At 50.8% G+C, this 16,092-nt stretch overlaps 1 protein-coding gene across 1 annotated transcript; it reads left to right on the top strand.

The window, feature by feature from the left end:
* Positions 1-6,999: 6,999 nt before the first annotated feature.
* PGA (pepsinogen 5, group I (pepsinogen A)) lies at positions 7,000-15,679 on the top strand. The gene is given in 9 exon segments (NM_001003117.1): positions 7,000-7,094; positions 7,527-7,683; positions 9,649-9,766; positions 10,254-10,372; positions 11,084-11,283; positions 12,785-12,901; positions 13,957-14,101; positions 14,195-14,293; positions 15,363-15,679. Coding segments are annotated over 9 exon segments (1,161 nt in total). The 5' UTR covers positions 7,000-7,038; the 3' UTR covers positions 15,513-15,679.
* Positions 15,680-16,092: the final 413 nt, after the last annotated feature.

Genomic DNA, 16,092 nt, shown 5'->3' with positions numbered 1-16,092 from the left:
AGAAGGGGGGCCTCAGGGAGCTCTGTGGGCCCTTGCAATGTTCTATTCCTTGATCTGGGTAGTGGTTACATGGACTTTTTCGGTTTGTGAAATTGCATGAAGCCATTCCCTATGGTACACACCTTATAGTTCAAGAAATGCTTTTAAAATGATGATGTAGGGAGGGGCCCCTGGGTGGTTCAGTCAGTTAAGTGTCTGCCTTCAACTCAGATCATGATCCTGGGGTCCTGGGATGGAACCCTGCATCGGGCCCCCAGGTCCGTGGAGAAACCTGCTTCTCCTCCCTCTGCTCCTCCCTCTGCTTGTGTGCTCTCTCTCTCTCTCTTTCTCTCTCTCTCTCCAATAAATAAAATCTAAAATAAAATAAAATGATGGTGTAAACTGACATGAAATCACCTGGGAAACACATGAACATTTCATTTTTCTTTTTTTTTTTAAGATTTTATTTATTTATTCATGAGAGACACAGAGAGAGGAGAGAAGCAGAGACACAGGCAGAGGGAGAAGCAGGCTCCATGCAGGAGCCCGTCCATCCGGGGTCTCCGGAATCAGGCCCTGGGCTGGAGGTGGTGCTAAACCGCTGAGCCACCCGGGCTGCCCCTCATTTTTCTTTCAAAAGCAGCCTACAAGAGTATTTTATTGTCTGGCCCCATTTTCGGAAAAAATAAATTTATTCATTTACGACATTAATGGGGGGATCATTCTGGGTGCGGTCGAATCCCTTTAAAACTTTTATTTGCCTATAAGTAATCTTACTAGGGACATGCATTATTTGTAGACTCGGGCCCCAAAAATGTCATTATAAATTTAATTGTAAAACATGTGCCCATCCCTAGAGCAATTCCGCAGGGCTGAGGCTGGGGAGTGGAAGTGTGTGGTCAGCGTTGGAAGATTGTGTGCCTGGGGCAAGGCCTTGATTGAAAGCCCCTAGGGGACCAGCCAGCCCAAAGCCTATCACACCAGCTCGATAACACTTATCTTGCTTAAATGCTCCATTTCAGTCTTGCCAAGACTGAGTTCTTTAGATCTCATTCCATTGCTTGATTTGATATGTTCACGGAACGTTTCTGAACACCTGTGCCCTTGGCGGGGGGTGCCCTGCCTTAGTGATGCCGTTCTGAGTGCCCCTTGAAGCCAAGTTCAGGGCAGGGCTAATGGCAGTGTACACAGTGTTGTCTAATCTTTCTGCCAGGCCAGTCTGGCACAATGAGATTACCTGGCATCCCCCTTGGCAGCCGAGGAGCGGCTCTGGCTGCTGATCAGACCTGCTCATGGAAGACACGTGGTCCTAGAATCGGGGATCTACTGTCCCTCCCAGGAATTCCTATGGGGACTGGGTGGAGGGGCCTCCCTGAGTGCCCCGGGAGGAGACTGTGGCCATGATGGAACATCCACCTCACGTTCTAACCAATGGGCGGGAACTAGGTGGGGGGTAGGGTGGGCGCAGAGCCTGGCCCAGGGCAACGGTCTCCCCAGACCACAGACTTCTGTGACACAGGTTCTAGTCCCTAAATAGTGTCACTGTTTAGTTATAGGAACCCATGCTGACCACTTAAACCTTCTGAACTGTGTCAGTAGGGATAATTCAGGGATGATAATAATTCTTAAAAGCCCCTGTATCTCAAAGCACTGAGAAAAGCTTGGAGAGCCTCAGAAGCCCAAGCCTTGCTGCATGGACGGAGTTTCATATGTCAGCTCCCTTCTTGCCCGATGGCTCACGTTGCCTGGGCAGGAAACTGCCAGGAGGGCTCTGGAATGGCCCCAAATGGAGAAAAGCAGAGGTGGTTATGTCACTCTTAATGGAGTTTTCAAGGGGGTTTATATTATATTTGTTTCTTTTTTTTTTTAAGATTTTTATTTATTCATGAGAGATATGATATGAGAGACACATCTCTCATGAATGGGGAGCCCGATGCGGGACTTGATCCCAGGACCCCGGGATCACAACCTGAGCCAAAGGCAGATGCTCAACCACTGAGCCACCCAGGTGCCCTCTATTGTATTAGTTTCTACTGTTGGTGACAAATTAACACAAATTTACAGGTTGAAACACTCACATTTATTAGCTCACGGTTGCTGCGGGTCAGGCATCCAGGTTCATTCAACTGGTCCTCTGTTTCAGTGTCTCATGAAGCTGCAGTCAGGGTGTCAGCCAGGGACGTGGTCTCATCTGGCATTCGGCTGGATAAGGGTCCACTTCCCAGCTCACACGGTTGTTGGCAGGATCCAGCTCCTTGTGAGTTGTCAGACTAGGGGCCTCAGTTCCTTGCTGGCTGTTGACTAGAGGCCACCCCCTATTCTTTGCTGTTTGGGCCTCTCCATGGGGGCAGCTTGTTCCATCAGAGTGAGCGAGGAAAAACATCTATACAAAGAGTCTCACTGGGTGTTACACTATATGTTGGCAAACTGAATTTAAATAAAAGAAAAAAGAGAAAAAAAGACTCTACTGGCAAGACAGAAGTGATGATGATCCCGTATAATATAATCACAAAAGTGGCATCCCATGTGCTTTCCCACATCCTATTGGCTAGAACAAGTCACAGGTTCTCCTGCATGCATTCAAGGGAGGGGAGCAGGAGGGGCAAGGATAATTGGGGCTCATCATAGACTGAGACATAACTGGGGATTGGTGCCACCGAGCAGTTCAGCCTCTCTCAAGGTGTTAAAATCTCTAATATGGGAAGACTCGACTATCTTCACCCATCTAAGAGCTTCTCTTTAGTGTGATCCAAAGACCTATCCAGGTGGGAAGGAAAGAGCTCCCCACCGCTATCTGCCCTCTCTTGACTTGACTACAAACCCTTGAAGGCTCGGTGTGTTTTCATTTTGCTCATGGATGTACCCCCAGCCTCCTGAACATGCCTGCCCAGCATGTAACAGGTTCATAGTAAAAATGTACTAAACGAATGCGTGAATGGCTCTCTTGGGTTCCTGCCTGAGGAGCCTTCCTTCTGCTTCCTGAACATATTTCTCCTCTATCCCAAAATTCCCATGTGGGTCTCACAGACAAGCTATGCCCCCCAGATGGATGCCAGGGAAGCCTGGACACTACCTACCCCTCCTAGATGGACCATGGCCACCCCACTCTCACCCCCAGGATGGCGTGAAAGAGCCAGCCAGCCAGTCACTCTGAGGAGTTTCGGTCCTCACTCGGCTCCCCAGGGCTTCACCACAGTGGACCAGCTTCATCACTGCCACCATTCAATGTGGAAGAGAAAAGCAGGCTGTGACCGGTATTACTCGTGGTTCTGAAGGACCGAAATGGAAGCAGGGGTGGAGAATGCATTGTTCTTTTCTTTTGTGTTTCCTTTAATGGTATTACAACACCTTATTTCAAAGGAATCAAATGGGTCCTCACCAGGGCACCCCCACAAGCAGAACCTAGTACCCAATTTCCCTTCACCACCAGCCGCCCCCCCCAGCTTGTGTGGCTGTTACTGGCTGAACGCATCACCTGCTATAAAAGTCAGGTGCGTCACGTCTGTTGTCATAGAGTAAAGCATTCCTTTTCTTTCTTTTCTTTTCTTTATTTTTTTTAAGCATTCCTTTTCAAGTGTACAATCTAGAGAGTATTTCCATCTCCCCAAAGCCAACCTCTTCCTCTGGACTCTCACCTGTTTTCTGTTCCCATTATTTTACCCTTTCCAGAATGTCATATAGGTAGAATCTTACACAGGTAGCCTCTTTGAGTCTGACCTCCTTTATTCAGCACGATGCTTATGAGATTCAAGCAGCAGCTCCTTTGTTTCTCTGTTGCTGAGGGCTCTTCTGTCAAGTGGCTGCACCACCATTTGCATATCCAGGGAACAGCTGAAGGACTTCCAAGTTGTTTCCAGTTTTTGACAATTATGAAAAAAAGCTGTTACAAACATCTGTGTACAGGTCCTTGTGGGGACATACGGTTTTCATTTCTTTTCAGTGAATAGAAACCCAGTATTTTAGTGAATACCCAGGAGGAAGATTGCTGGGTCAAATGGTAAGTACATGTTTACTTTACAAGAAGCTGCTAAGTCATTTTCCAAAGGGGAAATGCCTCTTGCATGTCCACCTGCAATGGTGGCCCAGCATCCCCACCAGCATCCGCAGTTGACTGACAGTTGCTTTCATTTTAGCCATTGTAAGTGTGTGGCTGCTTAGGGGCACCAGGGTGGTGCAGTCGTTTAGGCGTCTGATGCTTGGTATTGGCTCAGGTCATGATCTCACGGTGGTGGGATTGAGCCCCAAGTCGGGCTTTGCACTCATCATGGAGTCTGCTTGAGATTCTCTCTCTCTCCCTCTGCCCCCCCACCCTGCTCATGTGTGCATGTGCTCTCTCTCTCTAAAATAATCTTTTAAAAAAAAAAAAGTGTGTGGCTTGTTAGCACGCCATGTTTTATCCTCACAACGATCCCATGAAAGTGGGAGGACTATTATCCCCATTAGTCCCAGGTCTCACAGACATTTGGAGGCAGTACTAAGGTCCTTACCTAGACCCTGGATCCAGAACTCTTCATAAGATTCACCCATAGCCTGCGGTAAGCTCTAGTCCAGGGACTGAGGGAGAAGGCACAAGGAGCAACAGAGAAGGGCCAGGATTCAAGCTCCCTCAGGCAAGTGTCACAAATTCTCTGTGCCTCAGTCTCCTCATCCATCAAATGTGGATAATAATATTACTTAGCAGAGTGAGCTAAGAGTAAGAGATCAATAAATCCAAGCTCCTTGGTGTCTTCTGCCAATGGAGAGAAACACATGGAACACGCTGCCCCAGGTCAGTTAGCAGAATGGCTAAGTAGGGAATCATGACCCCACTTGGAGCCACATTCCCAACCTGCTCTTTTTTTTTTAAGATTTTTATTTATTTATTTATTTATTTATTTATTTATTTATGAGAGACACAGAGAGAGAGGCAGAGACACAGGCAGAGGGAGAAGCAGGCTCCATGCAGGGAGCCCGATGTGGGACTTGATCCTAGGACCCAGCATCACAACGTGAGCTGAAGGCATCTAGATGCTCAACCACTGAGCCACCCAGGTGCCCCCTACAACCTGCTCTTAACTAAGCCCAGCTTTGCCTGGGATTCATCAAAACATGGTGATGAACACTCCATGCACCATATAATCTACTGAGAGAAATGAAAGATGAATAAAACATGCATGATCTTCATTCATTCATTGCATCTCAATCCTGATGGTCCCTGCTATCGCCCACCCGCATTTCCTTCATGTCTAAATTGAGAAGTGGGTGCAAAAGGCTTGGTCCTCCTTTCTTTTTTAAAAATTTATTATGAGGGCAGCCTCAGTGGTGCAGCGGTTTAGCGCCACCTGCAGCCCAGGGCGTGATCCTGGAGACCCGGGATCCAGTCCCACGTCAGGCTCCCTGCATGGAGCCTGCTTCTCCCTCTGCCTGTGTCTCTGCCTCTCTCTCTGAATAAATTTTTTAAAAAATTATGAATGGTTTCAGATACACATATTACATCAAGTATAAAGAGTAATGAGCACCCATGTACCCACCACCCAGTGCAAGACCCTCTTGAAGTCCTGATGAGTAGCCCCCAACCCATACTCCCTCCTGGCCAGTGGCAGCTTTGAGCCAGGGGTTTCATCTAATGCTTCCAGAACTTAGGCAAGCATCTGTCGGACCATAGGCTTGACCACATAAGTGCTGAGATCAGTTCACAAGTCAGGGTGAGAAAGTCTGGAGGGGGAAGAAAGAGAGAAGACAGGAAGCAGATATCAAAATACCTGAATGTGGAGATTATGGCGCAAGGATCCACATTTGGGGCCCAGAGATGTCTTAAGAGGGAAGTCTGAAATGCAAGTGTGCTTTGGACTAACCACCCCTGGTCCCAACCTTGATCCACACTGCCCACGGCTCCACACTCACCCAGAGGCACTGGGGGATATTTGGGGCTTTCATGAAATCTATGTCTCCTGATTTGGAAAAAACAGGGGTGGCCCAGGGAATCTGATTTCAAAACAAGACCCACAGATAGGGCTTGCTGCTGACCTCCCTCCCCTACAATTTCTGAATCAAAATTTTCTATTTTGTCAACTGAATAAATCCCACAAGGTAGAGAATCCTGTGAGTTGGTAAGTATCCTCTTCTAATAAGAGGATCCTCTTTTTTTTTTTTTTTTTCTTAAAGAGGACCCTCTTTGAAGTCATTCACGTGCTAGTATGAATTTGCCCGGATGGCTTTGCTCCACTGTAGCTGATTCGATCACATTTTAAGCATGGAGCACCTGGGAGACACAGACTCTAGTGGGATCTTCAAGATGGAGGCTTCCAGCCACCTGGGAGGGTGAGAGAGGAGCCCTAGGGAGAGAAGGGGTAAGAATGTGGAAGGTGCAGATTCCAATGACAAACCCAGCCTGGTGCAGGTTTGCTTCCTCCAGCAAAGGAAGGCAGTATTCTCCCACTTGTTCCTCTCCACCACTTTCCCAAGAGTCAGCCCAATTGCCGTGAGAAACAAGAACATAATAGGGCCGTAGGCTAATTTGACACCCTATATTTCCACATGAGGACATTTCTATGTGGAAATGTGTCCCGAGGTCTGAATCACTGACCTAGGCCCATGCTTTGGGGTAGCAGCTCCAGAAACATGGTTCATCACTGAGTGGGGAACTGTCCTCCGAGAATCCCACCGTCCATCCCACAGGGGCAGAGCAGGGTACAATGAGCCCCCCTTGCCATCTGCTCAATGTTAAGTGCACTTTAGACCAATTCTGTCAAAACATTCAGCTTGTCAAGTTTTAATGAATTCCATTATTTAAGTAATAAGCCACCGCTCCATAGCTTGCTCTCTGCAGGTCCATCCCAACCGTGGGGTATGGTTACAGTGGAAATCTACTCAATTGGAAACTTCTCAGATCAGAGCTGAGGGGCGGGGACAATCTTATCGGGAAATTTTCTGTTTGGGGTTACAATTCTGGGTGACATTTGAAGGCTGATAAGGCTGATCCCTAAGAACATGGACTGTATATAAGGAGCAACTCCTGCCTGCTTCTGTACACTTTCCACCCATCTACCCTTCTCTGGAGATTGGGACCTGAGAAGAACCATGAAGTGGCTGCTGCTGATCAGCTTGGTGGCACTCTCTGAGTGCGCTATCGTCAAGTGAGTCTGGGGGACTCGCAGCACCCGGAAGAGCTTCCCTAGGCTCTTCCTTCTGCTGCCTGTCACCTTCCTTTCTTTTCCCTTGCGTTTGTCTTCCTTCTTCCCTCATCCAAATCCTTTGTTTCACCACCTCCAGCCTCCCTTCTCGTCTCTCTGCCCTTTGGGGGAGGCAGCGCTGCTGACACAAGTCTAAAGTCCTTCCCAGGCTGGCTTCTCGCTCCAGCACCGGGCTGGTGACTCTGGGCAACCACTTCCCCTCTTTGCATTAGTGTGCCCAAAAGGGAAGCATCTCTCCTCTTGGCTTCCCTCCTCCTTCCTCTCTTGGGCCAGCTTCCTTTTCCTTCCGAGGCTTCCAGAGCACCCCGTGAGCAGATTCCTTGCCTAATTACTCTTCCTCCTCCAAATGACCTGTTTGCAACTGCTTTGCCACAGGATTCCCCTGGTCAGAAAGAAGTCCTTGAGGCAGAAACTGATCGAGCATGGCCTCCTAAATGACTTCCTGAAGAACCAGAGCCCCAACCCAGCCAGCAAGTACTTCCCCCAAGAGCCTACTGTGTTGGCCACTCAGTCCCTAAAGAACTACATGGATGTGAGTCCCCAGGGATGGCAGTGGGGCAGCTCCAAGGACGCAGCCTTGGAGGAGAGAGGGGCTCCCAGGGGTCTTGGAGGATGGGCTAGGGCTCCCAGGCAGTAACCTAGGTGGCTGATCCCAGGACCTCAGAGGCATGGGGGTCGCAGGAAGACTTGCAATCAGAGCCGTAGCTTTCATCTGTTCTTTGGTTCATTCATCCAGTGTCTATGCGTCCAGAGCACCTCCTTATGTGTCGGGCACTGTGCTGGGCCCAGTGCAGAGCAAAACCAGGCACAGCCCCTGCCCTCATGCTGCTCACACTCGTTCTATAAGGAGAGACAGACAGTAATCAGGGAGCCTCACAAACCATGCCAAGTAAAGCAGGCCGAGGGCTGTACAGTAAAGGTCTCACTCAAACTATGGGGAAGTGGTTAGAGCAAACAGCAAAGGTAGAGCAGGGCTTTCTAGGGGACAGGAGAGAGTCCCAGAGGGCTGGCAGCTTGTGCCAGACCCCGTGACAGCGGGGAACAGAGGGCATTTGAGGAAAGGAGGCTGGAGTTCATGGAGAGCAGAGAAGGAGAGAGAGGCACAAGCAAGACCTGAGGGGCGGGTGAGAGGAGCCAAAGACGAGTCTCATGATGGCTTGCTGCCGAATTGTCTTAACCAGGAGGGTTGACACGCCCAGACTGGAGCTTCAGAAAGATCACCCTGACTCTTTCATTTGAGAGTCAATGGCCACACCTGTCCTTCAGTAGATATTGCGTGTCCCTAGTGTGAATGGCATTAGGCCCAGGGTGTGAAACCAGGTTGCCTGTTGTTGAGAGTTTAGCCTACACAATCTGCCAGACCCGGTGCAAAGCCAGGCTCAAATGCTTCCTGCCCGCATGACCTTGGGCAAGTCATTTGAATTTTGAGTGAGCCTCAGCATCTTTGTAAAACAGAGCCACTCATATCTACCATCAGGGGGTCGCTGCAAGTAAATAAGGCAATAATGTTTTCTGGAGTGCTCAGCCCAGGGCCTGACCCTTGGTCAGAGCTTGGTAAAGTCAGCCCACCTGGTCACTTAACAAATATTTATAAACCACCTACTATGTGCCAGAGGCTCTGTGCAAGGAGCTAAGGAGATGATAGTGAATAAGTAAAGTTCATAGAGCTTATATTCTAGAGGGCAAGACAGAGAAGAGACAAAGAAGTATGTAAGATAATTTCTGGTAATGACAAGGGTCACAAAGAAAAATTAATTAGAGTAAAAGGAAGAAGAAAAATGAGGGAGGGGCAAATTTAGATAAAGTAATCAGGGAGGGCCTCTTGGCAGAGGTGACATTTGACTGGGGCTCTGAATGAGTGACAAGTAGGAGCCAGCCAAGGAAAGATCTAGAATAAACTTCGCCTAGCACAAGGAATACCAAGTGCCGAGGCCCTGGGAGGGGAATGAGCTTGTTACCATCAAAGAATAGAAAGCCCAGTGGGGCTGGAACAGAGCTGGCAGGGGAGATAATGCCACCCCTGAGACCAACAATCCTGACTGTGTCCTTTCTTGAACCTGCTACACATACGTAGATTTAGGAGCAGACAGCTCGAGGGGTTCCCATCAGTAGGTGACTCGTTTATCTCCCCACCAGCGATTCAATGAAAAGGCATTTCAGCCTCTACCCTGATGGGTACGTGGGGTTCTAGCCCTTTCTGAGAACGGGCATTCTCTAGGCTGACGAGACTAAGATACACAAGACAAGAGCTGAAGAGAGGACAGCAGGTTATTATTGGGTGTTTGTGGTGCTTCAACGAGAACAGAGGGTAACAGGGGAGCAATCGGGGAGACTCCCGGGAGGAGGGGAGGCCAGGCTGGGTCTTAGAGGATGGATGCGTTGGACAGGGAGAGAAAGGCTAGAACAGGGAAGGGCAAGGCGAGAGGGTGGGCCGAGCAGCAGCGCCGGCAGCGGCCCCGGGGAGGCCCCGACCGGACTGTGCCCCCCGCCCTGACAGATGGAGTACTTCGGCACCATCGGCATCGGCACTCCTCCTCAGGAGTTCACCGTCATCTTTGACACCGGCTCTTCCAACCTGTGGGTGCCCTCGGTCTACTGCTCCAGTCCTGCCTGCTGTGAGTGTTTGGCCCTGGCCTGCCCGGGCTCCCCGCCACCACCCCACCCGGGAGCCCAGAGCACCCGGGGGCTTCCGATAGGTCCATCCTCAAGCCTGCGGGAGTCACTCAGGGATTCACCCGACAGGCGTTTGCTGAGCACCTACTACATACCAGGCACTGGGCTTAGGTGCCAGGGATAAGGGGTAACCTACACACGGTCCCCGCCGTCGGGAGTCAGTCCCCGGCAGAGAGAAGTGCGACAGTGCTCAGCACCATGGGCAGCTGGGAGCCTGCTCTGCTCACTCACCCGCACTGCCTGGGGGTCCTCGGGGCGACTGGCCCAACGAGCCAGAAGTGGTACCTGGGAACACTTAGGCTCTAAAGTCTGGGGGAAGGTTACATTTCTCCTCCAAAGCCCCCACCCTCCCACCCGAAGAAGACCTGCTCAGCCCATGAGTCTCACTCAGCTTTTCAAGTTTGCCTTTGTTACTTCTCGTCCTGGCAGCCAACCACAACCGCTTCAACCCTCAGGAGTCCTCCACCTACCAGGGCACCAACCGGCCAGTCTCCATCGCCTACGGCACCGGCAGCATGACAGGCATCCTGGGATACGACACCGTCCAGGTGAGCACCTGCCAGCCTGCCCCCCCGATCCCACCCAGCCCTGAAGCCGTCTGCCCAGGACCCTGGTGGCCACAGCGCACCCCCTGCCGAGCTAGCTTACTCAAGCAACACGGGTCTCAGTGACCACCAAGTAACCTGAGAGGGATCGCAGGAGGGGAAGTGGAAAGGACATCACAGACATTTTTAGGTGGGGCAGTAGTGGGTAAGGGGGTGGGGCAGCGGAAGCCAGAAGCCACCCTCAGTACCCCCAAGTCACATGTTAGGTAGGGGAAAGGAGCAGAAGACAAAAAGTCTCAGTTCTCTTTCAGCACCTCCTCCCCCCCGCACCCCCCCCCCCCGCCCCGAGTCAGGAGAACTCCAAAGGGCCAGCCCCTGCCCCCACAGGGTGCAGCACGGGTCAGGGGCTCTCTGACTAGTCTGGAGTCGGCTCTGCATCCAGTCATTAGAAACATACACGCAGACACGGTGACCATCTGCAGCAAACCCTCACTTTGCGCCGCAGACCATGGCCATCTGGAGATCCATCGCAATGGTTACTTCCCGCAGAATAACAAGCATTCCCAGGGCCAGTCCTTCCCCCTTCCAGACTGCCACCCTGGAAGCTGGGTCCTACTTGAAATGAAACAGGGATGCTCTGAGCCCGGGGCTGGCACCCCGCTGTGCTCAATCAACACGTGCTGATGGTGAAAATCTTGGTTTCCCCCAATTCAGGTTGGAGGCATCGCAGACACCAATCAGATCTTTGGCCTGAGCGAGACTGAGCCCGGCTCTTTCCTGTACTATGCTCCCTTCGACGGCATCCTGGGTCTGGCCTACCCTCAGATTTCAGCTTCTGGAGCTACACCCGTCTTTGACAACATGTGGAACGAAGGTCTGGTTTCCCAAGACCTTTTCTCGGTCTACTTAAGTAGGTAAGTTGGGCAGGGAAGTCATGACCATAGCACGGGCTGTCCGGGGCTGAGCAGGCGGATAGGATTTCAGCAAGCAAGGGATTTGAAAGGTCAATGTCTAAGTCTCAAGAGGTAAATCTTAGAGACGGTGGCAAATCCCTCCCTGACGAACGGTCTCCATTCATCTTGTTTGACCAGTGTGAGTCTTGTCACCTTGACTTACACAATTGAATGTCATTAGCCGTTTGCTCCCCAGCACCAGTCCTCTCGTTGCTGGCCCCCAGAAGTGGATTTAGTGAATCCACTTAAAATGGAGGCCAAAATTCCATAGCAAAAAAAAAAAAAAAAATGAAAATAGGACTTATATCCTGAACAAGGGAACTTTTAAATGATGAAAGCAAATTTCTTCTGTTCGTGAACAAAACCTAGTTCTGAAAAAAATAAAAAAAAAAAAATAAAAATAAAAAAACCTAGTTCTGCCAGTGACTTTGAGTTAATTCTAAGGATGAATAAAGAATAAGCCAAGGGTCGGTTTGGTTGAGTAAAGGTTTATGCAAGAATATAAGAGGGTGTCATCAATTTTCTTGAGACACTCAATTTTCCTCTGACAAATCGTTCTCTCTTGAAGCAATTTGTCAGCTCGACCTTGTTCTTGAGTTGCTAACTGTTCCGCTGTAATCTCGACCTCATCGGGTTACATTGTAAGGTCAGACGCTTGCAGGGAGGTAGGGTGGGGTTAGGTGAGTGGGGATTGTTTTATCCGTGGCCAGTTCTTCCATGGTTTATTTCTTAGCATCGCTCACCTTTGCTTCCCTATCTCACCCCAAACTGCAGAGATCTAGAAAGTGAATGTCCCCGTAGCAAGAACTCCTGCAATTCACAGTAGGAGAAGCCATTCATTTGTTCTTCCTCTTGCCCACTTAATATTCCAATCTGCTCCTACACATAACCTGCCTTTATGGATACTTAGGCATTTCTTTCATCTCTCCAACCGATCAGGATTTTCTCTAGCAGCACTCTGGACGTTACAGACCCCAGAATTCTGTGCACTCGCAGAGGCTGTCCTTACATCGCAGGATATCTAGCAGCTTCCCTGGCCTCTGTCTACTAGCTACCGGGAGCACCCCTGTACCCGGCCGAACCATGATGATCAAAAACATCCTAGACGTTAGCAAATTGGAAACTGCTCCTGGCTGAGAGCAGACAAGCGGACACTGCCATGCATTCACTTCTCTTGAGGTCCCCACAGCAATGAGAGTGAATATGCTATAGAAACCACACATGTTGGAACCAGAAGGACCTGGGCACTCCCTGGCTGTGTGACCTGGGGCAAGTTGCCTCGTGTCTTTGAACCTCACTGTAAAGTGGAAATAAAAATAATGACTCTGTCTGTCATACCCTCGGCACAGCTCCTGGCACTAGCAAGAACCCCATCGAGGGTGGCTCTCAGGATGCACCTAAGAGATGTTCAGGTTGATGAATGAATGAATGAATTTCTATCTCTTATCCCCACTTTCCATAGCGATGACCAGAGTGGCAGCGTGGTGATGTTTGGTGGCATCGATTCTTCTTACTACAGTGGAAACCTGAACTGGGTGCCCGTTTCTGTCGAGGGTTATTGGCAGATCACCGTGGACAGGTCAGAGCACCATGGATGACTAACATCCTGACATGGGCAGGTCTCTTTTCCATATAGACTCGTAGGTAACTGAGCTTTCTAGAATCACCCCCCAGAACAGCCAACACAGAGAACTGTACCCCAAGGGAAGAACATACAAGTTGACCACGCCAGAGAGACCGCAAGGAAAGTAACTCACTGGAGGAGCAGAGCTGCCTGGGACCCCCAGATGCTCTGCAACAGTGAGACAGCTACTTCCCTTCTGGTCAAAGAAGCCAGACAACCTACCAGCATACATATCCACACATCCCAGCACTTAAGGGACCTTGAACTGATACATGCCCCTCCCACCCTAGGGTGAAGGGGCTGAATTGTTTCAGGGCATCCTTTCCACTTTCCCCTTTGGGGCCTGCCCCTCCCCCACGCAGACTCCTTCCCCAACTGCTCATCACCCAGCTGGCCTGCTGGGGGGACCAACTGCCCAGGTTTGCCCAGGAATGAGCAGTTTCCTGGGATGCCAGGCTTGTAGTACTAAAACCAGGATGGTCCTGGACAACCTGGCCCACGCTGGTCACCATGTGTCTGCCCCAGCCATGCTAAAACTTCATCACCTCTTTCACCTCCTGCTGTGTTCCGCATCTCCATCACTCTCTGCCCATGACGTCCTCTTGCAGCTCTGCACCATCTCAGCAGCCTCTGGGGCTCTGCTTCCCTGAGAAGCCATCCCTAGCCGCTCAGCACCACCACCCTCCCCCTGGATTATGCTTCTGTTGCCCTGCCATGTGTCCTGCTGCTCCTGTTCCTACTCAATCATAACCTATCTTTCCAGCCAGACTGTGTGTTCTCTGCAGCCCAGAACCATGCAGCTGTCTGGTTTTGCATCTCCCATGCCTAGCTCAGAGCAGGCACTCAGTCAATATTTGTTGACTAACAGAATGCATGCATGAATAAGAGCTGCTGGAATTTCATGTATTGGCCAATGGACGGAAGGAGGGACCCTCTGGGGACACCTGGTTCCTCCTTGGGGAGATATACCCTGGGGACTCAGGGGATCCTTACTTGCATCTCATCCTTAGTGTTACCATGAACGGACAGGCCATCGCTTGCAGTGATGGCTGCCAGGCCATTGTTGACACAGGCACCTCTCTGCTGGCTGGACCAACCAATGCCATTGCCAACATCCAGAGCTACATTGGAGCCAGCCAGAACTCATACGGCCAGGTGAGTCCAGCCGTGACTTTCCCGTTCTAGACCCAAGTGGTAGGTCTGCCACGTAGAAGAAACAGAAGTCCTCCTAACCATCACTCTTTCTAGATGGTGATCAGCTGCTCAGCCATCAACAGCCTGCCTGACATCGTCTTCACCATCAACGGCATCCAGTACCCTCTGCCTCCCAGTGCCTACATCCTACAGGTAAGGAGGCTCTGGTCCAGGCACCCACATGTGCCTGCAGAGACTGTGGCCACATACCACCGCACCCTTCTACCCCCAGACTTCGCACAAGAGAAAGTGTACTTCCACAGGCTGAAGCTGACTTCTGTTCTGGACAGCCTCCAGAGAGAAAGAATGCATTTAAAATGAAAGTATGAATGAAAATGTGGACGCAGGGCCCCCCAAGGGGAAAAGGGAGGCAAAGGCAGGTGGCAGGAAAAGAGAATTTCTGGTTGGACACCTGAGTCCAAGCCCTGGGTCTCGATAACTAGCTCATTGATTCCAAGCAAGCTGCAACCTCTCCCGGCCCTCAGTTTCCTGGTCTAGAAATGAGAGAGGTCAGTGTTCTCCACCCTCAGAATGCGGTTAGGGTAACAGAGAAGGACCCACCGCATCAAAGCTACAAAGTGTTGAGCAAATGGAAACCATACATTCCATAGGGTCAGGGTTTATGATGCTCCCACTGTCTCTACAAGTAACAAATCTTTACTTGGTAGAGTATGAGCCACAGGACAATGCTTCACTGACCCAGTGGGTCAATGTCGTTCAGCAAGAAGTATGTAGTACCAGGCTGCCCCCAGGGATGCTGATTAATTAGCAGGGGTAGTGGTGGAGGGGGTGGTTCCAAAACTCCCCAGGCGGTTCTAACGTGCAGCCAGGGTGGGGGCCCGTAGGCCGTAGTAACTGAAAAGGACGAACAGTGATGTGTTTTGCCACTGGATGGGGTCAGAATGGGAAAAGGCTGTGTCATCAGGGCTTCCAAAATTCTTCACAGTAGCTGACTTCTCCCTAAACCTCTTAGCTCTTACGCTAATGTCGAGGTTTGGACATCACCAGAAACACTGAAAAATGTCTAGTAGTGCCTGGAAACCAATAGGAGGGAAAACAGCTGATACAGGCAGACCCCCCCGCCGCCCGCCCCCGGACACAAGCCGGGGAGTTCTTCCGTGCACGTGCCTTGTGGTGGCCGCCGGCCCTGCTGCTCTGTACTCGGCATCTTGTCACTGCTGAGCCTGTGCCCCATCTCCAGCTTTATCCTCCTTTTCTCCAGAGCCAACAGGGCTGTGTCAGCGGCTTCCAGGGCATGAACCTCCCCACCGCCTCCGGAGAGCTGTGGATCCTGGGTGATGTCTTCATCCGCCAGTACTTTGCCGTGTTTGACAGGGCAAACAACCAGGTTGGCCTGGCTCCCGTGGCCTGAGCCTGCATCTCTCCTGCCACGTCCCAGGAGGAGCTAGCCTTAGCTGCCCACTCTAGATGTACATAATTCTCCCGATTGTTCTTCCTATGGGATTGTGGAGGAGGAGTCTCGACCCAATTCCCTGTCATTACCAATAACGTAGAATAAAAACCTCACCTCCTGAAAAATGTTCTGTGGAGTTGCTTCTTCTTCCCGTACCACCAGGAGCAGAATGCCAGGGCAGGGGGACACGATGACCATGTCCGCTTGGACAACACCAAACAGTGACAGTGGTACCCGGCCCGTTAGAGAGCCAGGGAGATGAACAGCCCTCAGCGGTCTGGCCGGGAACACCATATATAAAGACGGGCACCAGAAATGCCAGGCCTGTTGCCTCCTGGAAGAACAGGGCCTCTGGGTCCTTGGCAAGGGAGTCAGCTTCTTATTTCTCCCAAAGGCAGTAAGGGATAGGGAGAGGAGGAACGAGGGCAAGGGGAGGCAGCATTGCACTGATGGAGTATTCCCTAAGCAGACCAGGCAGGGGCCAGAGGGGCCTCCAAAGCTGACACTCCCAGATCTACCAGGCTGCCATCTGTGATTA

This window comes from Canis lupus, chromosome 18 (assembly GCF_011100685.1).
Source record: "Canis lupus familiaris isolate Mischka breed German Shepherd chromosome 18, alternate assembly UU_Cfam_GSD_1.0, whole genome shotgun sequence".
In the NCBI taxonomy this organism is placed as follows: Eukaryota; Metazoa; Chordata; class Mammalia; order Carnivora; family Canidae; genus Canis; species Canis lupus.
The sequence above is the reverse complement of the archived record's forward strand: the minus strand, read 5'-3'. Positions and strand labels throughout refer to the sequence as shown.